Source organism: Uranotaenia lowii, chromosome 3 (assembly GCF_029784155.1).
Source record: "Uranotaenia lowii strain MFRU-FL chromosome 3, ASM2978415v1, whole genome shotgun sequence".
NCBI classification, from domain to species: domain Eukaryota; kingdom Metazoa; phylum Arthropoda; class Insecta; order Diptera; family Culicidae; genus Uranotaenia; species Uranotaenia lowii.
In genome coordinates, this window is record NC_073693.1 from 89,635,485 (window position 1) to 89,661,034 (window position 25,550).

The 25,550-nt window shown below is 34.1% G+C and overlaps 1 protein-coding gene across 1 annotated transcript in view; it reads left to right on the forward strand.

The window, feature by feature from the left end:
- The window catches only part of LOC129752381 (uncharacterized), a 260,154-nt gene extending 247,062 nt beyond the window's left edge, over positions 1 to 13,092 (forward strand). The window contains exons 3-4 of the mRNA XM_055748172.1: positions 904 to 991; positions 13,040 to 13,092. Coding sequence (XP_055604147.1) covers positions 904 to 991; positions 13,040 to 13,092 — 141 coding nt within the window. The remainder of the gene's footprint in view (positions 1 to 903; positions 992 to 13,039) is intronic.
- Positions 13,093 to 25,550: the final 12,458 nt, after the last annotated feature.

Sequence of the window (25,550 nt, forward strand, 5' to 3'; positions counted from 1 at the left end):
TGTCACATTAAAGTATTACCAATTACTTTATGTCGGCAACGCCTTCGACAAGAAAAAAAAAACAATTTTATTGATCATTCCTGTTTCAAAAATAAACAATCGATTCCATCAAAAAGGACAAGCCATTAAAGGTGAAGTCAGAACTCAGTTCAACTCATGTTGAAATTCACCAACAGTGTCCAGTTAAACGTTTACAAACCCAAAAAGCATTACAAAGTATCTACAGCCAAAAGACCCAAAATTGCTACGCAAAAACAAAAACAGAGCAACAAAGTACTGAATGCAACGAACATCTACAGGCACAATACCATCCTTTAATGAGGATCAAAAGTTTCTGTTTACTGACCAGCTATTATCATAAAATGTTCATGGCATACACAGCTTGGGATGGTTCCCCGAGTTCGGATGTAACTTTACAAGTACACAGATACGTATCTGTGTTTGTGTGCGAAAATGTAGCTAAATATGATTGGTGTGGTGCAAAATTAAATTTACGCCCGCCAGCCAGCAAACCAACCCAAATGGCTATTCTCGAACGATGGCGTTGGCGTTTCGGCGTTGCGTTGCGGGTAATTTCCCTTACATGGTTTTCCGCATGGAGATAAAATTAAATGCACTCGGAAAGATTGCGCCCTGTTGGCGGCTGCGTTGTGGTGGTGGGAATGCGATTAAACTTTGGCTTAATGCATTAATTCGATAACTTACAGATTTCGTCGACGTTAGTAAACGTATTCAAATGGGGGGCTGGGAATGACACGGAGCTTACGATATCCATAAATCCAAAAAAAATAACAAAAAATATGTAGAAATAATTTTAAAAACATAAAATCGACGAATATTTTCGATACCATAAAACATGTTAGTAGCAAGATACTTATTTTTGTTGTTTTTCTTACTTTTCAGGATGTACTCAAAAAGGATTCAATTGTGTCAATTTCCGGAACGGGCCATGTGGTCGTGTCCAATATCCCTCGGAGGCAAACCATTGGAAGTAAGTATTCTTTTGAAAAAAAAATCAACATTATTTTCAGACAGTGGTCCAACTTTCTCGTAATTTAGCATACTGTTTTTTACTGAATTTGATATTAATGGATTTTTTCGGGGCAGTTAATCATTGACACTCTTAACTAGACAAGACGAATTATTATTGACAGATTAAATATCCTTATTAGATGGTTTATTATAAGACATCACAATACGTATAAATAATCGAGTTTAACAAATATCAAGTTGCGGATGGACTTAGAAATTTATTTCTCACAAATGGTATGAAACACAAAATTACGCTGTGTATATAATGATTATAATAAACGATAGGGATCTTCATGTGAGATTTCTATTGGATTTTTAAACAAACTCCTAATGAGTAAAAAGACACTCTAATCCGGATCCAAATCAAAACGCATAGGTTGGTCTTATTTGTTTACTTTTGAAAAGATGACAACCGTGAATTCAACGACAATCTGTTCAAATATTTTTTTTTACTGTTTGACTGACTGATACTGATCCTGATCCCAAATCCTGTATTCAGATATTGAAACCCATACTTTGATTTCCGGATCTTGATTTTGAAACTGGATGATAAGATCCCGAACTAGATGGGAAATCGATTTCAGGTATTGAGTTTTGGGTCAGGGGTCGTCAAAAGGGATCGTCCATATTAACTTTTCAATATTTTTGTGATATTGACGTTATTCGAGGCAGGATCTAAATTCGGATTTTTATCCTAGATCATGATCCCTGATTTTGTTTTGCAATGCTAAGCCCCAAGCCTGATTCCTCATCTCGATCCAGATCATATTCTGAATCTCGTCTTCTGATCCTGATTTCCATTCCTCATCCTGATTCTGATCCTGATTTCGGAACCTGCTCTTGAGTTTTGATCCTGCATCATGTTTCCGGATCCTGAGTTCTGATTCCAATCCGAATCCCAGACTAAGATTTTGATCCTGAACCGATCCTGGATCTTATAGTTTTTCCGAATCCTATCGATGAATTAAACAGTTACGCGAGGTACAATATTTCGGGTATGAACATAAAAATGGGATTTTGGACGTTTCATGGGAACAATATCATTTCCATTCACAAATCAGTCAAAAATGTCAGCCAAAGGGAACAAACAAAAAAAAAAAGAAATAAAAAGGAATGGATGATTTATTCGTGTTTTGAATTCAGAATCCCACGATGTTGTTGGAGTTTTTGATTCAAATAGATTTACCGGTTATTGAACAAAATTTTTTTCCAACAATCTCCAAGAATTCTATAAAAATTCCATTTTTGATTCATGCCTGAAATATTGTAACTTCGCGTAACTTTTTTTTTGCATCGATAGAACTTTTCAAAAACTTCATACATGCTGTTTTGTATTCTAACAGAGTCGCTGCCAAATTTTAATAATAAGCGTTGTCTTGTTTTTGGTATATTGCTGTTTGAATAACAAATGTCTAAAAAGTTCTATTTTCGTAGAATTACTGAATCTTAGGCCCCACAAACTCTAGAAAGCTCATATTTAGTAAAATAATAGTGTGATAGTTGATCTCAGAGTTGCAAGATTTCCGATAATCATTTACTCACCGTAGTGAGTAACAACTAAGCAGAATAAGGAATTTCGTAGTGACGTTCCACGATTTTGACGTCAAACGAAATTCGCTGAACATCACATCGAAAAAAAAAATCACAATTTCTGGTTTCGGTCGTCCAATTAGAGAAATCTTGAGCTATTTTCACCACTTTTTCGCTACTAAATAAATCGATATTATTGCTGAAAGTTTAATTTATAACGAATCCTTGAATATTTTTAACATTAATAATTTTCCCACTAACGAAGCGCCAAAAAGAGTGGTTTCAAACGCTTTGATAGAAATATCAAATTACGAAAGTTTGGTAAAGATTGAAATTTATTGAATATTTTTATATTGAAAGCATCAAACCTCGTGTGAATTGGGTTACAAAAAAAGCGTTTTTTTGTACAAAACATTTCCTTTTGAAATTTTTGGGCACCACTGTGACTAGCTTTTATAATTTTAAGTTGCAAAAATGGTTTGGTTTGAAATTCAAAATGATATTCACCAAGATGAAGTTTCATAGTCTCGACTGATTCTAAAACAAATAAGAATATAATTGTAAAAGTCAATGCAACTAAATAAAGTTATTATTTTATTCAGTACTATGCTCGTTTGTAGATAAAGACATGGGATTAAAAGCCTTTTTAAAAATTTTGGCTATTTAAATGTAATAAACAATTTTGCTTGGTAAGCTTCTGTCAACTGGGGCAACATGCAACATTTTTAAAATTCAATGGCCTCTAAAAATTTATAATCACAGTCAACCCTACCCCTTATTCAGCAAAAGTTTTAAGAATGAAGGGATAACAAATTGGCGAAGTTAGAAAAGTTGTTGGTTTCTTTAGTTATTTTTAATTTTCTAAAAGCATGCGATTTTCACCCTCCTTATAGAATGGGGTAACTTGCAAAAACTTTGTTTTTAATGAAAAAACTTATTAACACGTATGAAAATTTATAGTTTTTTATTTATTTGCGATGCCTTAAAGACCATTACGCATGAAAACACCAATTGCAGTAAGTTTTTGGTCTGTCAAAAACTAATTTTCTGAAAATAAAGATGCTGCATACATTTAGGCGTTAAATAAAACTTCGAAAAATTCTTCAAGCTGAAACCAAAAAATGTTTGGATGAATGAAATTTCAATGTTTACAAACGCGTGATGCAAAACATTCATATTCCAGCTCATGGAAACGAGATTTACAAGGTGTTTCTTTGATTTGCATTTTGTTGCATTTTATTCCAGACACCTACTGAATTATAAAAATATTTTTACACAAACAGTGTTGGTACAGCAATAGGAAATCAGTAAAAAGTTTGTAGGTAATATTATCAAGCCAATCCATCATACTGGGTAAAGTTTTTCACGGCATCGAAGGATGTTAAAATTTGTACATTCATTGCTCGATTTTACAAATTTTTTATAGAGATATTGTGTCATCATCATAATTCAGAATTATTTTTTTAAATTTTTTCAGCTATTTACATAAAATAAATCAACTTTTGTTGAACTTTAGAATGATCACACTCATAAAATCACCTAAGTCCATTAAAGTTCTCAAGAGCATGACGTACAAAGTGTGTAAGATACATTAATTTTGAATTATTAAAGAATATCCATTCCTCTTTTATTCATATTTAAGATCAAACTTCATAGATTCAGATTTTTGTTTTGATAGAGGTACTTTTGTTAATTTATATTAATTTTTAATCACTGATTAAATCACTGATTTTTATATAAATTATTCCTTTCAATAAAAAGTGATTGATTGAAGCCGTGACATCATTAGGCGCCTTTGTTTCAACCTCATTAGATTCTCTTTTGAAACGATTTTTTTTTTCAAATAATTTTATTTTTTATGGCTTTTTCGAAATAAGACGATTTTCGAACATGCCAAAAACAAGTCCTTAACATTAGGGGAGAGTGGGGATACTTGATCCCCTTTTCTTATTTTCACCATATCTTTCTGGAAAAATTTAGCAACTCGCCATCTTTGACATTTTCTGACAGCTTGTAACTTCAAATTTCTATGCTCCAAAAATCGATACATAAACCCATTGATGAACTAGAAGCATTTTCGTGGGAGTGGAAAAAATGCGATTTTTCTGAAGTTAGAGGAGACTTGATCCCCTATTGAAGGAGACTGGATCTTTTATTCAGGAAGCCCTAATCCTTGTATAAAAATCAAACAAAACCCCAAGATAGAATGTCAATTGACTATATTGGTCATGTTTGTACTCATTTCACAATTTATAGCAGACATAAGAAGAAAACTCTATAACTTTGTCTCAACGCTAATTACATTGCATACTTAAAGGCGCTATTTTTTATAATTAAGAGAAAATTAATTATTTTGGCTCTTTTCTTCAGACAATTGTTTGATAAATATTAGTTTTTGGATAAATATTAGTAATTTCGTAATCAGCAATCATAACGATCAATTCAGAAGAAGAATATGCCGTTTGGAAGGGGAATTAATTGTACCCAACCCAACATTTTAGAAAACTTTCTCTGAAAAAAGTTGAGAGTTTTCCATTGCTTTGAAAATATGGCATTATGAAGTTCATTTTACGCTCGAACGATTGATACATTGGAACAAATATTTTTTTTCATAATTTTCCCATGTAAGGAACATTTTAAAATGATGAAAAAACATCTTCAAGTTACTTTTTGTGAAATTTTTCAAACACAGTTCAGTTACTCAAACAATTATTTTGTTAAAATATTGTAAACTACAAGCATTGTTATTTTGCTCATTTTGGCACATTTTTCTAGAACATTTGATCTTTGTAAGACATTCCAGTTTCGAGATATAGCTAAGGAATCAAGTATCCCCAGGGATCAAGTATCCTCATTCTCCCCTACTGCTATTTTCCAAACTATTCTCATGAGTTTTTAAGTAGCTCTAACGCATTTTGGACCGGAACAGTCACTAGGAGCCCTTACAAAAAATTGGTACAACCATAGGAGGGAACAATGTTCCAATCAAATTTTCAAGCTTTCCGAATTCATATAGATCACTTCAAAAAGGTCAACTAGGTTGGATATGATCAATTTAGTCGAATTGGCTAAATGGGGCATTTTACTTGATTAAACACTCTTTTTGGCATGGTTTTCTCGTTTTATTTTTATAACCACGACTTAAATAAACGTACACAACAATTGTTTAAAAGCAGTGTACAGTACAATAAAGATCATTGAAGAGTATTTTTTATGCTTTGGAAGCTGAACCATATCCTACTTTTTGGTGCAACGGCCATGCTTTCTACTTCAGAAATTTCCTACATAGAATTTTAAACATCACCTAAGTCGATATAACTTTTGGAAATGATATGTGTGCCAACGTCAACATAAAGCGGCTTTTATTTTATGACAATTTTTTTTATCAAAATGTTTTAAATGTATGTATGTATGTATGTATGTATGGTACCCCCATCGGTAGCAAGGTCCTGCCTATGTCTGTGTGGCTTGGCCTTTGAATCACTTCTTCAGCTTCCACGGCCGATGGTTCGTCGAAGGAAGACATCCAACCCTTAGAAACCTACAATGGTTGGCAACCCACTCCGCTTGCAAAAGTTTCTTCAGGTTATCCCCAGATGCATTCATTCCTTCTGAAAATATATGATATTTCATATATGGATCTGCTGAATAAGGAATAATATAATAAAGGAGTATATAAAATAAAAAATATATAAGCATATAATGTTATAATAAAAGTAATACGAAATGTAATTATAATACAATCACTAACATATAATTTTAATAATTTTTAAAAGGATACAGTTAGTTCCTATGCTGCTTTGACTTTTAACAAATGCCCCACACTTTCAATAAACACCATACCAATCGGCTTAACCCACACACTCAAATCAATGAGCCCGACTGATTAAGTTTTTTTTGGATCTCGGAAACGTCGATGCAACTCGCTAACAAACAACCCAAACCGAAAACAAGCCCATCTCCTTTCTTCGTATTATAAGTTTCAATCATAGCGTTTAATTCACTCCTTCATCCCCAGCACTTGTGCCAAATTAACACGGTTAATCAACTGAAATTCCGCTTTCTGTGCTCTTCATCACCCATCTAGACATCCTGATAAATGCATTTCCTTATTCATTAATTAAAAATACAGGCCCCCTCTTCCCGCACTCCGCTTAGGAGGGACATTTCTACAGTCGACCACACAACAAAATCAAGCAACGAGTCGCAAGCCGCCGGCGGCTGATTGTGCAGCGCTTTTCCGTCATTTCACTAACACACATTCGTACGCTTAACAAATTAAAATCTAACACGAATATTGATACAAGGGAATCGAAACAAACTCTCCCCGTTTGCCGACGCGACGCCATATTTTGAGTTTTGAAATTTGATTTTACTTCGACCTCTCTAATCTTTCAAACACCAGTAATCAACAAAAAAACTCTTTCACTTTAGGCTTCTCAGATTTTCCTTTTCGGACACATTCAACTCAGCTCGTTCCACAATTGAAAAACCCATCCTTTAAAGATATTTTAACACCACTTGGAGAGCACTTCTCGAATCGACCGTCCGGCTTGTGTTCTCGTACGCGTGTGTGATTTTTTTTATCAAAATGTTTTAAATGTTAATAAAATATTTTTTGTAAAACATAAAATATAAAAAATCAACCGTTTGAATAAAAGCTGCATACCGCTACTTTCATTTGATAGAGAAATTTTGTTATTTCATTATTTTATTTTATTTGGCTAATAAATGCGTTTCACATGATATCGATTCCAGCCAGTTTCAAAAGCTGGGATGCCAGGCGTTATCATTGGAATGGTTTTTTCGTTGGTGTTAGACTTTTGTTCAGATGTTCAAATGTAGCTAATCTGTTTCCTAACTTAACAATTTGATTTACAATATATGGAATTATTGTATTCATGAACATTAAAACTCTATAAATGTATGTAGTTTCGTGAAAATTTTGACTCCAAGTGAGTTTCCTTATGTTCTAAATAATAAAATGACTTTTCAGATTGTGCTTATTTTATTTAAAGATTGCTGAGATATAAGAAATTTAAAATAATTTCCTGGAAAACATTGTTTTATAAAGAAGTTTTGGGCTTGGGCATTTCGATATTTGTGATTCTTTGTCCATAGTAAAATTTCCAAAAAAATGAGTCAACGTTTTCACAGATTTAACAGTTCATGACTTTCTGAGATAAAATTCCTGAATTGCATGTCTTCAACCTACTGAACAAGATGTGAGACTTATAATAGCGCCAACACTAAATTTAACTTCGGACGTCCGGACTTCCGACAAGGAAAAGTGAAGTACTAGATTGTCGGAAGTATGAGTTTTGTTGCACCAGCGACGTTTCTAATTTTATTTAAATCACAATATCACTCCCAGAGAAAAAAAAGAGAGATTCATCTTACCAAAATAATGTTTTGAACACAAAGTGTGGTCATACGTTTTTCAGTAATATAAACGATTCATTTACAAACTATAGATAGAAATGAAGGTCAAGATACAATTTTATTCAATTGAATGAAACGTAAATATAATAAACTTATTCTTATCATCAACCTGATTAAACTGAATTTGTAAAAGTATATTCTCTCAAAAGATGTTTTAAAATTGTATAACAAGCATTTCACATTCACTAGGTCTAACTGATAGTGGTTTAAAAAGCTATGATGAGTTCAGCTTTTCTGAACTGGAAAACTTGTTTTAGTTCTGACTTTTATCACTGTCTGCCCTCGAGTCCCTGGTCGTTCCTCTGGAGACTCAATGGAGAAACAAGGTCTTCTTTTCTGGCTAGCTCGATCTTGAGGTCGGCTTTTACAAATTTCTTACTGATCGAGGACTCTTTGGAAAAATGAAACACACAATCTCTGCAAAATTAGAGTTTTTATGTTTATTATTCACCTGGTGTTTTGTGTGTCGTGTGCTTCGTAGGGCCGGCCTTCGCTGCTGATGATACTTCTTGGAACGCTCTGGGATCTAGAGATGACGTAGCTAGGCAACTATCGAGAATTGGCGGTCACTCTGCCAATTCCTCTTCAGCTCCTCAGGCTGGAACGGATGATGAATCCGCAAACATTATTCCTTATTCCTTCGACATAATTCATCGGAAACATCTGGTATCTCTTACCTCAAAAAAGTAGTTTTCTGTGTATGACTTTCAGGCTAAGAAAACGTCAACATTCAAGACAGTAATCGTTTGTGATGCTTACGATGAAATTAATTAACATCACACTTAGATTAAGAAATGGAAAATCTCACTCAAAAAAAATCCCAATCTCATGAGATTTCGCAACCTTGTCTGATCTACCTAACGCTGAAAATTTGATAAAAAAAATCCGTGTGAGTAAAATGTAATTGAGCACCGAAGTCGAAATAACAGTACGCGTGTTTTCCATTTCGTAAATACATTTTAAAATAATGCGCACAAAAACTTTCAAAGTCTAAAAACCGTACTATCATAACATCAATCGTCAAAGATGTGTCAGTCACAGTAGAAAAATTTTGAATACATATTTGATAATCGAAGTAATTTTTTCGCATTTGGGCATAATTGACTTTTTAACGTACAAGAGACTGAAAACAAATGTTCGAAGGTAGCTGCTCATCGAATATTTTGTCCAATATTTTTTTTTCAGAATGTTTTAGTCAGTGATGACTTGTTCTGAGATTTAAGTATATTAAAGCATCATTTTCGCAAAAAAAGCTATATTAAAACATTGCGAACCAAATACGGGATATCTCGTTTTTCGTTTAACGCGAATGTGCTCCATACAGTAGCATTACTCTAATGTTAATAATTTTATTGTGAAACTATATTCTACAATATTTAAAAAAAAGAACACTTGCAGTAGCTCAATGATGGGCTCAATTTCATCAATAGGATTCTGGGTTAAAAATATGCTAAATGTGTGAATAAGAAAAGAAATATCATACCGGTTCTAGCGATACAATATCAGGATTCGTTGCGATGTGCAAAATCACGCACTTAATTTAAGCTTACTAATTTACATTTTTTTTCACATAGTGGATTGTTTTAAGCATTTGACACAGCCTTTTTCCTTAACCAGTATTTTCACGATCTTTTTTTAACTCGAGGTTCAGTTGTGATTTTTACTGTGACAACGTAAAAATGAACGATTGTACATTTTCAAATCTTAGTTGCGTTAAAAAGTTTCCTAAACTATAAATTTCTTACAGATCGGTTAATACACAAGTCTCATGTTGGGGAGAAAGTCTCATGTGACTATTCAGCTGATCTTTTGTGGTACGGTTTAAACTCCTATCAAAAAAGAAAAAAAACTTCTGTGTAACTCTACGTTTTTATTTAACTTTTACATGATAATTTCCCACTTTCGCGCACATGAATTTTGGGCGGAGGAGAAATCTTTGGTTTAACAGAAAATTATTATTCGTTCATAAAGTATTAACTATGAAGGTTATCAAAATATGTTGGTACAAGAACAGTTTGAACACACTTTGAATTGATCATCTTTTATTAGTTCCTCGCATATGAAAGCATTGTTATTTCAACACAAACAATTTAAATTTAAAAAAAATGAAACATTGTATCAACTTTGCTCCCATAGATTTTCAGCCAGTGCTCCACCTTCAGCCACAATTTTCGATCACCCTGAACGATAAGTTGTTTACAGCGATTAAATTGTTTAACAGGTACCTTAATTGCTGCTACGTTAGGTCACGTGCCAGCCCGAGAGTTAATTCAAACCCCATTCTCTAGTCTCTAGTTCTCGATGTAGTCAGTATAACTAAATTGCGAAGCAGGTGTAGGTACCTAATACTTAGTATAATGTAACTTGTTCAACAAGATCGTTCGTATCGTTAAGTTCACATTAGTATTTAGCAAGCAGGCAGCAGCAGGGAGTTACTAACTGACAATTAGCCCCAGAGGGTCTCTCGGTCTCGATGTTTAGTCCCCAATCGAAGACGACAACCACGCGAATGGCTGACGACAACGGCAAGATGAAATCTTTTATTCAAATTGAACCAAGTCAATTGGCTGGACACGCGATGCCGTTGAATGAAATCGAAAAATTAATTCTCAATAAAAAAAAAGCTATTCCGTGCCACGCTTCGGTGGGAGGACAACTGGGTGTTAGTTGATGATGAACGGTTTCCATTTGAAGATGAGAGAAGGAGAAAAAAAACGAACGCTTGCGATCGATCTGGACAACAAATGCAAAGTAAACACATAAATCAATTGAATTGGCTCCGGCTAATTGATTAAGTGGACGAATGATCAATCGCATGTCACGAGTATTTGAAAAGTTATAAAATTTTTAGCACGCAATGGCAAGAAGGTTATCACATTAACGAGTGGATTTTAGAATAGGAATTGTGAAACAAGTTTCCTCATCAAAAATAAAAACCGAATCAAATTTCTACCTTCACTTTTCAAAAGATGTGGTTTTTATACATATTTTTTTATACAGGGTAGGTTATAGATAAAGGGTTCAATAAAGGAAACTGAGAAACTGTCAATCTTTCTTGCCTAGATTTTTATGCCATTAAAAATAATGACTACCAGCATCTCATTAGCGCTGAAGATACGCCCCAAGTTTTCGAAGCCCTAGCTCAAATTACCTCGAAACTTCCTCCGTAGGGTTGCCCTTATCTTGTACAAGTGATCTCGATCGACAAATTTTCAAGTCATTCGACTGACCTGATTATCGTGGATGACAAAATAACACTGTCATGCGCGGGTGTTCTTGCCGATCACAAGTAAAATCCTCAACGTGCCGTGTCAGGTGTCATGATTCGTCACACCACACGGGCCGCGCCGTTGTTAATAATATATTCATAATCGATAATTGTTACAAAATTAAGTCAACCTGTTCGTTCGTTCGTTCAGCGGGTAAACTTGTCTTGTCTGTCCGAGTGACCAACATCCATCAGGCAGACAGTTCAGTGGTTGGTCGGCCAACATGCAGTAAATGCGTTGTGACAAACAAAAAAAACAACAACAAACTGTCTCACGTGAAACTCTCTTGGCAGCATCCACGCACGACAACGTGCTTTATATGGGACAGTCGGGTGTTTGATCCATGAAAAGTACAATAAAATTCCTGGAAAATTTTTCCCTGGAATGGAATAAAAAGCTACTTTGTGAATTGACACCGCCTTGTTTCTGATAAGTAAATCTAAAAATTTATCAAACGGCACACAATCCGAAAAAGAGGTACTTATTTTTTATTTTGTAAATCCGGAAAAGGAAGCTTTTCATGAAAATGACACTTATGGAATGTTCAGTTCCCATCTCATAGTGATTGACAAATGCTCCATCGGCATATACTCTATCAATGCTCTTTTGTCAACAGCTCAAAGCCTGATCGTACTTCTCCTTTTGTGACGTAAAAACTGACCTCTCCTTGTTATAAGATGAAGTCAATGAAGTACCAGGTGAGCGTCGCAGCATACGTCCATTACTTTACGCTACAACTCGTACCGACCGAACTGATTCATCCTGTAACGCAGTCACTCAACTTCGAGGGTTGTCTCTGTAACTCAAAATACCCTTTTCCTAATGATGTCCTCTTCGAAGAAGGTCAAGACTTATCCCCACATATGACATTCTATCTCTCATCTTATCCCGTGCCCCCGTGATTCACTTTGCAGAAGATATCCTAACAATAAGATCAATCTACTCCCATTTACTAAAACAACGTTGAGGTAGCACCTCTCCAGCGTGAGTCCACCAATACACAGCTCCGATGCTACTCGGACACTTCCGGCAGCATTAAAAAACTATTTACGAAAGTTCGGCCGATACCTTTTACAAGAGTGGACACTGGACAACTCGCACTAATCGTAACGGATAATGGACAGGACAAAGCTGGCTTCGTGCAGCTGGCCTCAATACTTTACGTCCTAAAAGTACTCTTACACCTCCAGAATTATTGCTTAATAATGAAAAACTTATGTTTGTTGGTGAAATAAATAGTAAAGTTATTATTTTTTTTGATAACCTCTATTGGAGCATGCATCCAATATCAGCGTTTAAAAGTATACGCATAACTAAAATAGCTAAATACTGACACGAGACACTTGGACATACCACCCAAGATCAAACTTTATCGAACATTTGTTCTCCCTCATGATAGGTATATCACTTCTAATGGTAAAATCAGTTTCCGAGATCGACCCAAGTTGCATTGAATGTCTGCGTTCGGTACGTGTTTAGACCTCTAAAGATTTCTAGAGTTTTAGTTTCCAGAAAATTCCTCGCTCATTGCGCCCCTGTTCGGTTCGCCTCGTTCCTACCGGATTCGTAGCGAACACCTCTTTTGGACAGTCGTCCGACATTCTTGCAACATGTCCCGCCCAGCGTATCCGTCCAGCCTTCACCACCTTCTGGGTTCGCCGTAGAGTCAAGCGAGCTCGTGGTTCATACTCGCGCTTCGCCTCCATACTCCGTTCTCCTGCACGCCGCCAAAGATTATTCTTAACAGTCGTCGCTCGTGTACACAGGTCCTCCTCGAGGAATATCCATGACTTGCGCCGGTGGAGGACAACCGGTCTAATGAGCGTTGTGTACAGGTGCGACGGCTAAGTCTTCACGACTGCAGTTGCTTGTGGAGTCCATAGTAGGCACGACTTTCCGCTCCAGCTCGTCGCCGTCGATCGTGACCTTGTTTTTACTGTTATTACTCCGTTTTGGACGTATAAATCATAACCCAATACTTGCTTCGCGTTTCAGTTTGCGGTAGGTCTCCTCCACCCCTCCAGATAAGTTGAGTGGATCCCGTATCTCACCCACCGCTCGTCGAATGACACCTTCTAGCGCCACGTTGATCATCATGCAGGATAGCCCATCGCCTTGTCGAAGCTCCCTGCGTGATTCGAATGAACTCGACAATTCACCCGAAATCCGCATACAGCACTGCGTTCCATCCATCGTCGCCTTGTTCAGTCTGGTCAGCTTCCCGGAAAAGCCGTTCTCGTCCATCATTTTTATAGCTCGTCACGGTCGATCGTTTCGTATGTGGCTTTGAAGTTGATGAGTAGATGATGCACAGAGACTTGTTGTTCACGGCATTTCTTAGGGTTTGCCGTAGTGTGGAGATCTGATCCGTTCGTTGACAGTTCCGCCATGAAGCCGGCCTGATGACTTACTACGAATCCGTTTGCTTGTGGCATTAGACAACACTTTGTAGGCGCCTATAAGGGCAGTGATCGCTCGGTATTTCTCACTGTCCAATTTGACGCCCTTTTTGTTGATGGGGTATATTACCCCCTCCTTCTACTTATAATTCCTCTTATTATAGTAATTTTTTGTAAAGTGTTAGGTTTCGTTTAATGCAATCAATTACCTTTGGAAATTGAAAATATTTTGAATAAAAAGGGACTCAGGGAGCGTTTGTCGGCAGAACTTAACAGCATAGTTAATTTTAAAGAGTATTTAATAGAAACGGTAGACATTCTGAAACATTAAAAGTAGATAAATTTGTTATTCAAATGAAATTACCGAATTTTAGCGAGTTTGAGGATCCAAGATCCTATGGGACTTGATTGAAAATAAATAAATTATAAAATAAAATAAATTAAATATGACCAAAAGCACCACATTTGTGAAGTCTGTCGGTTACATGTTATTTGTAGCACCGGTTACACTTAACTAGTTTCGAGCAAGAGGTTATCCAACACATAGACCAACCTAGTTTCACTTTATAAACTTGTAACACTTTATTGGTTGCGCTGACAGACCATTAGGGTAGGGTTGCCATCCGTCCCGCAAAAGCGGGACATGTCCCGCTTTTTTGTTGAATGTCCCGCTGTCCCGCTTTTTCCTCAAAATGTCCCGCTTTTTTTTCTTGAAAAACTTTTACAAAGTTCACTGACTTACACTGGAAAAATCTAACTTAAGTCTCAATTTGAATTCATTGGTTCAACACAGAAAATCTTTCAAATATGTATTTTTCTCAAAATAATCAGCATTTTTCATAGTTTATATAAGGTCTTAGCATTACAGTAAGATTCTGTTTCAGTTAAGCCTTCTTGGAGCACATTATCCCATTGTATAAAAACATATGGTCTAAGTCACATTTCTTTCGACTCAGTTGTCTCAAGTATGTAAAGATGGAAATTTTCTTGAGTTTTCAAATTTTTAAACAAATAGCCAAACAAACAAATTTTTATACAAATTACACAAAGATTTTTTACGATGTATCGAATCTGCCGTTTACATGTACGACTTGAAGTATTTTCTCTCAAAGATCGTGTTGATTCGGGAGAACTGTGAAAAATTATGGTGCATATGGCAAAAAAACGTATAAATAAATAGAAGTCATGTAAGAAAAACGGAGCAAAATCAATTCACGTTGAAAAAATCCTTAGTGTACTATGAACAACTTTGGCTAATGGTATACGTATACGTTTTGCTATACAATTAACATTTTTTAAAAGTCTTAAATGTCCCGCTTTTTTCGGCAATGTCCCGCTTATTTTCGTAAAATGTCCCGCTTTTTTCAGAAAGTATCTGGCAAGCCTACATTAGGGTCACCAATGTCCTTGCTGAGTTAACCGGTAATACTTGGTTACCAAAACAGGAGATTCCGTTTACGCAGCACAAGGATCATGGCACGGGAATTTTTGACTTTCTCACATCTTTTGTATGGCAAACATGGCGAAAGAGCCCACTCTTTCAACTCGCTAGGAGAACTAGCTTGCGCCATGTCGAATTGACTCACGGTTCCACGCTTTTATAATCCGTAGTGCAATCTGAGGATCCCATTTAAAAATTCATCAACTATAGTGTAGAACATCAATATTTTAATGAATTGAAGTGGCAATCTACATCTACTATGTATACCAGGATTTTTGACGACTGAGCTCAAGTTGAAAGTTATACACAATCGCAAGTCGGGAGAGATGGGAAGAGATGGTTATGATGATTTTTTGTTGTTTTACTTATGTAATTTCAACGATGGCCACGCATCTGGACCTGCTTTTTAAGCGCTGAACTTCAGTATTGTTTGCATCCAGCTCTGTTCGTTTCAGTTCAAATATGAAATGCATGTTCTCTGTCCAAAGAATAAAAAAAATTGCTGTTGCGGAAATTTCTTGACATAAATGAAGGACCTTTTGATAACGCCTCCCATAAATCAATTTAAAGGGCAATGCGAACTTATCTGTTACAAAAAGAATTATTATTCATTATATGTTACAAAATGGATTCGATTATCGTTGTTTCAACATCTTTATGTCATTCGCGACTCATATCAACGATGCAGTTGACGAACAGTCATTGAAAATCTTATCCGATAAAACTGTGATCGATGTTTACTCTTGGGCTCGAACTCATAGACATCGGCTCAGAAAGCAACTGACTTGCCAACTGAGCTATATCACAAGCCCATAAAATGGATCAGTACAACGTATCCGAATCGAAAAATTACAGTCTTCTTGCTTTGCTTTTTATATCAATTAAAGCAACCATAAGTTGTCCTCAAGGCGGGGTACTGTCACCGATATTATGGTCTTTGATAGTAGACGACTTAATATCGGTTTTAGAAAACTTAGGTTACGTAGTAATTGGCTTCGCTGATGATAAAGTGATACTTGTTCGAGGAAAATTTCCCGAAGTTCTAATGAATAGAATGCAAGGAGCCCTGCAATACGTGACAAAAATGGAGTGATCAAAAAGAACTAACAGTAATCTCTTCTAAAAAAACAAGCATTCCTTTTACAAGGAAAACCAAGCTAGATTTGGGTACATTAAAACTGAACGAACAATCGTTAAGTCTCCGTTAAAAAACTGAGTTTTCAGGTGTTGTACTTGATAAAAAAAAGCCTAATTGGAATGTGTAGTATCCGTAAAAAGAAGAACCTAGCTTCTAAGAATACCGTTAGTTCTAACTGAAGGTTCCAAGTAACGAGCCTATAGTAAACAAAGAGACGAAATGTCACGATTGGAATTTTTTGATTTTCTGTCAGTGTCATTCCAATCGAGCAAAACCAAGCAGTCTTAAAGCAGCCCTACAGCAGGGTTGCAAGCTCATTATTTCAAAAGGGTTCAGATTGCGCTTCTTTGTTTACTATAGTTTCTTTAGTTCCAAGCTCACATAAAACAGACATATGAAAAAACTACTAAGGCCTTATGGATCAGCAAATAAACTTTTGGTAAAAAATGGAGATTTAAACCGAGGATGATATATTGGATATATTTAATCGGCCATTAGGGATCCAAGAATTACCTATGCAGCTATCGTGTGGCGGCCTAATACAGAAGAAAAGACCTCACAAAAACTTTTTACGAACTTAACTCTTATGCATAACAGGTGCTATGCGGAATCCATGGAAGCAATGTTGTGGCACCTCTCAATTTTTCAATGTGCTCAACTTGAAGCAAAAAAGCAAGCTTTAAGGCTAGAAAACATCAAATTACTATTAAAGTAAGCCAACAGAGGACACTTTAAAATTCTCGACAAATAAAAAATAAATCCAATTATTTGCCATAGTTAGGGTTGTACATTGGTTGAACCAATTTCCAATCATTCATTCAGTGTTTTAGAACTTAATCGTAGTAAATGGTACTCAGGTGGTCCCGAATTGAGAGCAGGATCTCTTGTATTCTATGCTGATGGATCAAAAATGAATATGCAGCTGATCTGCGCCGAAATTGGGTGACACTTTTTCAAGCCGAAATTTTCGCCATTCTCGTATGTTCAAACCTATTTTTTTTCCTTGTAGGGGAGAGCCCACTGCGACCAGTAGTTGATCTATTGTGGTAATTACCCCGCGTTACTGTATGCTATCAGGCTCACCTGCACTATGGGTTGAAGTGACAGTTGATTGCTGACTAAGCATTTTATCCCAATCGGGTATGATATCAAAGATGTATGATATAACCTTCTTAGGGCTGATATGCAACCATATGTCTTGTGCGCTTATTAACTTTGCCCCAAGAACACGCTCTCTCCTCTTAAGGAGGGCGCAGCAGTTGCATAAGAGATGCTCTGCAGTTTCTTTTTCGAACCCGCAGAACCGACAGTCGTCGTTTTGAATAATGTTTATCCTTTTGAGATGTTGTTTTGTTGGACAGTGTCCTGTCAATAGACCAGTGTAAGTACTTAACTCGTGCTTACTTAAGTTCAACATGTTTTTGGAGAGTCGTGCGCTTGGTTCAATGAATCTTTTCGCCTGAGTTGCTCCCTCTGCTGTTCTCCAGTTGGAGACAATAGTGGTGCTTTCCCAGTTCTTGAGTTCCATATTCAAGGCACTCTTAGATACTCTGCAGAAAGGTTCAGGTCCAATTAACAGGCCCTGAGATCCTTCCCTAGCTAGCTGGTCTGCTTCTTCGTTCCCTAGGATACCGCTGTGGCTTGGAACCCAGAATAAAAATACTCTGTTCCGTATGGTCAGGTTTCTTAGTGCAACAATACACTCCCATACTAGCTTGGAGTAACATGTGAAGGTACTTAGTGCTCGAAGAGCGGCCTGACTATCAGAGAATATATAGATACTTGTGTACCTGTATCCTCTTTTCAAACAGGCTAAAGTGCACTCTAAAATTGCTTGAACTTCTGCTTGGAATACTGTTGGCCAGTTTCCCATAGGAATTGAGATCCTGAGTCTAGGTCCGAAGACCCCTGCCCCAGTTCTATTATCCATTTTAGACCCATCAGTAAAGAATTTTATTGATCCGGAAGGAACCGCAGGTCAACCTGACTCCCACACGTCCCTATTATTGATAGTTACATTGTATGGTATGTCTAGGTTGAAAACGGGTTCCATCCAGTCATCGTTCTTCACAATAAGTGAGTTTATTTTAAATATCTTTAGGATTTTTAGGTGTCCTGTAAGATCCCCCTCATAGAGAGTTTTGTTTTTGGAGAGTCTCAAGGCACTACGTTCTGAATCTAACTCAATAAATTGGTGTAGTGGCAGTATATTTAGTAGTGCATTCAGAGCCTCGTTTGATGTGCTTCGCATAGCGCCAGTTATAGCTAGGGTTGCTATTCTTTGAAGCTTCGCTAGTTTCTTCCGGGCCGTAGCTTGCACAGTTTTGGTCCACCACACTAAAGAAGCATACGAGATTTTGGGTCTTATTATAGCTGTAAATATCCAATGGATAATTTTCGGCCTTAGTCCCCATTTTTTCCCTACTCCTTTGAGGCAAACCCATAGAGCTATTGTAGCCTTGGCTATTACATGCTCTATCTGCGGATTCCATGATAGCTTTGAATCTAGTATGATGCCTAAATATTTCACCTGTGATTCGAAGTTTAGCACTTCCCCGTCTAATGTTAGTGGTTTTAGTGCAGTTTTTCGTCTCGTAGTGAATGCTATCACAGTAGTTTTGGAAGGGTTAATGTTCAGTCCCTCTTCCCTGCACCAGAATAGTGCGTAGTTAAGTGCAGATTGCATTCTGTTTGACAACACATTCTCATATTTTCCCCGAACTATTATTACTACGTCGTCTGCAAAGCCAATAACTTCGAAACCCATAGATACAAGTTTGTTTAGGAGGTCTTCTACGATCAATGACCACAACAACGGTGATAGAACCCCACCTTGGGGACATCCCTTTGTTGGAGTGGCTTTGATTGTAAATCCTCCCAAGCTTGCATAGATGGTTCTTTTTATAAGCATGGTACTAGTCCAGTCAACACTGCCTGTTCAAACCTATTTGTGCTTGGAAAGGAACTACGGGTATGGAAATATACCTAGCAGTTTGTTCAGATAGTCAAGCAGCACTTAAATCTTTAAAGTCAATGAAATGTTAATCAAAACAAGTATGGGAATGTATTGAGGCACTTAAAAAACTTGCTCAAAAAAATCAGTTACTTTGGGTACCAGGACACTGCGGAGTTGACGGTAATAAAAAAGCAGACATGTAAGCTAGACAGGGACCCTTAACACCGCTTGTATGTCCTGAACCCTTTTGCAGCGTTGCTCGGCGCTTTCTTAAAATGGAATTCAAAAATATTAAAAACAAATGATTGAAAAAACTGGAAGGACATTTTAGGAGCAAGACAATCGAAGCGTTTGATGGTTCCAAATGTTTACAAATCGAAAAAGGACTAATAACAGGTCACTGTGAATGTCTTTATCATCCAAAACTAATAGGCAAGAGTCATTCTGACGTATGTCGATTTTTCAGGGCTGAGAAGGAATCTTCGGAGTATCTTCTGTGTGACTGCCATTGTCTTATATCAAAAAGAAGAAAACTGCTCGGAAAAGGTACATATATTAGATCCTTCCGAAATATATTCTATAACTTCCAAGAAGGTTGTAAACTTCATTCGTGTTGTTTTTCCAGATTGGGAAAATGCTAACCAACAAGAAACTGACTCAATTGAAATCAATCATAGAGATCAATCATAGAGATCCATCTGGATTAGTGGCATTAAATAGGGGATAAACCAAAAAAAGATCTAACATCTGGTCGCGGTGGCAGGAACCCAACAAGGATACAAAATCAACTTATAAGAAAGGAGTGACTCCCAATCGCAACGATAAGCAAAACCTTACGGTAAAAACAAGATCTTGGAAGCTATATATTTACAACATTGTTGACAAAGTTACATTGCGAGGTAAAAGACAACGAAACCTACACCAAGGCAGACTTTAGACAGCTTTCAGGATGGACAAGTGTATACAGCAACTTGAAGAGGAATGGTGGCAGACATTTTCAAGCATATGGAACTATCAAAGTTTGCCAAGAAATATTTCGTTTGGCAAGCTATCTGTACCTGTGCTGTTGCTTGAAAAGTGAAATTTTCTTTACAACCAAGACCGTCAAATAGGAAATTTACGTGAAAGAGTGTCTTAAAAAGCGTTTGCTGCCTTTTTCTGAAGAAATATGACTTGTCTGTGCTGTTTTGACCAGATTTGGCATCCTGCCATTATGGAAAAAAGGCTATAGAGTGGTATGCCGCTGTCAGCATTCAGGTTGTGCCCATGGATAAGAACCTTCTCGCCCCCCTCCCTTCCGGCAAAATATTGGGTGATAGTTGAGCATAACCTTAAATAGACCTCAACAAACTGTTATTAGCGTTCTGAGGCGAGGAAAGTGGATAAGGTGAGGTACAAAATCTGATGGCCGGCGTCAAACGAAAGACCACCATTTTGACAAGGTCGACCGAAATCAAATCTGAGTGTTTTTTTCCGTCTTTTATACATGTTGAAGTTCTAAAAAAAAGATACTTTGATTTATTAATAACAAAAATATTCAAGCTACACGTAATTTTGTTTGACCACTTTTTGATCCGAGCACTTTTTACGATACATCTTCAACCAGTAAATTATTTCAAGATACCTTACCAATTTTTCCTTGTCCCAGTACGGAACGACTTGTACGCAGTTTTTTGTTTGATTCTCATTTCGTTTTATCTCAGCGGTTGATCCACTACGACCGGCGGCACCTAATGATAGGTAGACCTACCTACTGATTTTGAAACAAGTTGAACTTGAGGTTTGCTGTCTCAGTGACTTAGTTCTGTCCCGACTGATCGTTGCTGTTTGACGTGTTGCTGTCAAGAAGGTGCGCTTTCGTGAGGGCTCCCTGGAGACTCATAACATGGCAGATTGCGTACGCATAGGTCCTTTTTTTTTTTTTAATATACCAACCAATAAGTGGAAACGATCCGATTTTGTTTATAATTTCTCAAGGGACTACATACACACACGCGTAGGTCAGTCATGAGAAATTTACAAAAGGTATTTGAATAGCAACTGAAAAATTTAAATGGAACGTCAGCTTAGTACACGTGAGCACATTTTTATCAAAGAATTTTAAATTGATGACAACAACTATGTACGTCTAGGTCTAATAGATAAAATCTCAGCAGTGCGTAAGAACCCTTAAAGGGTTTGACATCATGCCAAGTTCAGTACTAAACTAGCAAAGAAGGTGGGCAACTTGGCATCCGTTGTTGGCCTATCGCTTACATGGCGAGTGAATTAAGTATCAGTTGAACCCCCCTCTTGGGAATTTTGTTCAAGTCCGTCAAATTTGCCAGACGATGCTATGGTTATGGTGGTGCTGGGCTTGTCAATAATTATTATGTAATTGCTTTTCAGTTTACAGCAAGAAAATATCGTCCGCTTTCAGAGGGCTGGCTTCGTTCGGAATTGAGAATACGCCCCACGATGTTGTAAAGTGATTTTTTTTCAGTCTGTTTAGAGTAATAGTTCAACTTTTCCTCAGGGTGGATCAGCTTTGAAACGTTTTCAGACCTTCTAGTTTAAATTTATGCCAATTTTCATAATAAATGTTTAAAGGAATATATAAACCCAAGAAAAAATCGAGAGATTAATATTTAAATCAACAAATAACGATTCTAATATGAGCAGACATAAAAAATTCCGTAGACAAAAATTTCCGGTTAAACCATCCTCCTTCATGGAAGTCCTTCAATGGAAAGATTTGCTTGACCTTTTGATGTTTCGACGTGCCGACCTGTCTCGGTAAGGAACCAGCTAGGAGTCTAATTAAATAAACCACCCGTCATTCCCCGGACATTATGGGCTGGGTAACCACCTCTCATGGCAGATTTTCTCCGGACACAAATCTCACCCTGGAGGAGGAAGCCAAGGATGTCGTATCGTGTTATTAGTCGTCCCGGTGAGATTTATTTGCTCGTTTACGACGTTCAAGCTTCATTCAAGATGATGTGATGAAGTTTTCGGTATTTTTCTCGATGATTTGTTCGTGCGATAAAGTTAGGAATAAATTCGAAAAATCTGTAAATAAACGAACTAAAATCAAACCCTTAGTTTAAATCTCTACTAAGTTTACCAATTTCAAGAAACAAATTTTGACTTATTTTGTGGCGCTGAAAAAGCCTTGATTTTGATCGAATAAAAAACATGGTAAAGATAATAAACTGTATGTTATTGTTGAAAAAATAAACCTTACTCAAATTTTTAATTTTTCCAAAAAAAAAAGTTTCATTCATTTGTTATTCGTAGGAAAATCAAAGATTTAGAATTGTAGAAAGTATTGAAAATAGTTTGTAACCATTTGCTCGAAATAACCTTCAGAGCATCAGAGCAAAGTTGAAACATTTTTTAAAAAGTTGCCTTATTATTTAAAAAAACGTGCTCAAATTTGTGTAATAGGTTGTTAATAAGAGATCAACCATCAAAAATTCCCATTCCAAGCAACTTAACTTAAGTAATTTGATGAAAATTGGTTCAAGAAATGGCAAGTTGCAGCTGTTTGGATTTGGAGGACTTATTTTTAATCTTCAAGTGTGGAAGCTTAAGTCAAAATGTTATGCAGTTTAAAACAAAGTGGTACAATAAAATAAAAAATCCAATATCAGAAACTTTCAAAACAACCTTCCAGAAACAGTTATGACATTTTGTTGCTTTTTTTTTTCTTTCGAACTTAATTTATTTTCTACGCATTTACCTATTTTAATAGAACCTTTAAGAGAAACCCGAATCTTTAATTGAATGAACAGGAAAAAGTTGACTAATAATAAATTTTGGTTATTTTTTAAAATCTGTACCGTATTTGACGGTGAAGACTGTAGACTAAGCAGGGTGACAGTGATTGTATGGTAAAAATTCCATCATCGAATATTGAAAACAAATCATAAACATTTTATAGATTGGCTCAAAAAACTGACCTGTGCAAAATTTCATTTAAATCGGACTTGATTTAGGGGTGCCTCGAAGTAATTTGTTATTTTAGATATTCATTATTTTAGTTATTTTTGTAATTGTAATTATTGTCATATAAGTAGTTTTTATAAATTTTGTAATTTTTGTAAATATTGTAAATTATGTAAATTTTGTATTTTTTTTTAATTTTTGCATTTTATGTTATTATAAATGTTTTAATAATATTTGCAATTTTTGTAAATTTTGTAAATTTTGTAAATTTTGTAAATTTTGTAAATTTTGTAAATTTTGTAAATTTTGTAAATTTTGTAAATTTTGTAAATTTTGTAAATTTTGTAAATTTTGTAAATTTTGTAAATTTTGTAAATTTTGTAAATTTTGTAAATTTTGTAAATTTTGTAAATTTTGTAAATTTTGTAAATTTTGTAAATTTTGTAAATTTTGTAAATTTTGTAAATTTTGTAAATTTTGTAAATTTTGTAAATTTTGTAAATTTTGTAAATTTTGTAAATTTTGTAAATTTTGTAAATTTTGTAAATTTTGTAAATTTTGTAAATTTTGTAAATTTTGTAAATTTTGTAAATTTTGTAAATTTTGTAAATTTTGTAAATTTTGTAAATTTTGTAAATTTTGTAAATTTTGTAAATTTTGTAAATTTTGTAAATTTTGTAAATTTTGTAAATTTTGTAAATTTTGTAAATTTTGTAAATTTTGTAAATTTTGTAAATTTTGTAAATTTTGTAAATTTTGTAAATTTTGTAAATTTTGTAAATTTTGTAAATTTTGTAAATTTTGTAAATTTTGTAAATTTTGTAAATTTTGTAAATTTTGTAAATTTAGTAAATTTTGTAAATTTTGTAAATTTTGTAAATTTTGTAAATTTTGTAAATTTTGTAAATTTTGTAAATTTTGTAAATTTTGTAAATTTTGTAAATTTTGTAAATTTTGTAAATTTTGTAAATTTTGTAAATTTTGTAAATTTTGTAAATTTTGTAAATTTTGTAAATTTTGTGAATTTTGTAAATTTTGTAAATTTTGTAAATTTTGTAAATTTTGTAAATTTTGTAAATTTTGTAAATTTTGTAAATTTTGTAAATTTTGTAAATTTTGTAAATTTTGTAAATTTTGTAAATTTTGTAAATTTTGTAAATTTTGTAAATTTTGTAAATTTTGTAAATTTTGTAAATTTTGTAAATTTTGTAAATTTTGTAAATTTTGTAAATTTTGTAAATTTTGTAAATTTTGTAAATTTTGTAAATTTTGTAAATTTTGTAAATTTTGTAAATTTTGTAAATTTTGTAAATTTTGTAAATTTTGTAAATTTTGTAAATTTTGTAAATTTTGTAAATTTTGTAAATTTTGTAAATTTTGTAAATTTTGTAAATTTTGTAAATTTTGTAAATTTTGCAAATTTTGTAAATTTTGTAAACTTTGTAAATTTTGTAAATTTTGTAAATTTTGTAAATTTTGTAAATTTTGTAAATTTTGTAAATTTTGTAAATTTTGTAAATTTTGTAAATTTTGTAAATTTTGTAAATTTTGTAAATTTTGTAAATTTTGTAAATTTTGTAAATTTTGTAAATTTTGTAAATTTTGTAAATTTTGTAAATTTTGTAAATTTTGTAAATTTTGTAAATTTTGTAAATTTTGTAAATTTTGTAAATTTTGTAAATTTTGTAAATTTTGTAAATTTTGTAAATTTTGTAAATTTTGTAAATTTTGTAAATTTGTAAATTTTGTAAATTTTGTAAATTTTGTAAATTTTGTAAATTTTGTAAATTTTGTAAATTTTGTAAATTTTGTAAATTTTGTAAATTTTGTAAATTTAGTAAATTTTGTAAATTTTGTAAATTTTGTAAATTTTGTAAATTTTGTGAATTTGGTAAATTTTGTAAATTTTGTAAATTTTGTAAATTTTGTAAATTTTGTAAATTTTGTAAATTTTGTAAATTTTGTAAATTTTGTAAATTTTGTAAATTTTGTAAATTTTGTAAATTTTGTAAATTTTGTAAATTTTGTAAATTTTGTAAATTTTGTAAATTTTGTAAATTTTGTAAATTTTGTAAATTTTGTAAATTTTGTAAATTTTGTAAATTTTGTAAATTTTGTAAATTTTGTAAATTTTGTAAATTTTGTAAATTTTGTAAATTTTGTAAATTTTGTAAATTTTGTAAATTTTGTAAATTTTGTAAATTTTGTAAATTTGGTAAATTTTGTAAATTTTGTAAATTTGGTAAATTTGGTAAATTTTGTAAATTTTGTAAATTTTGTAAATTTTGTAAATTTTATAAATTTTGTAAATTTTGTAAATTTTGTAAATTTTGTAAATTTTGTAAATTTTGTAAATTTTGTAAATTTTGTAAATTTTGTAAATTTTGTAAATTTTGTAAATTTTGTAAATTTT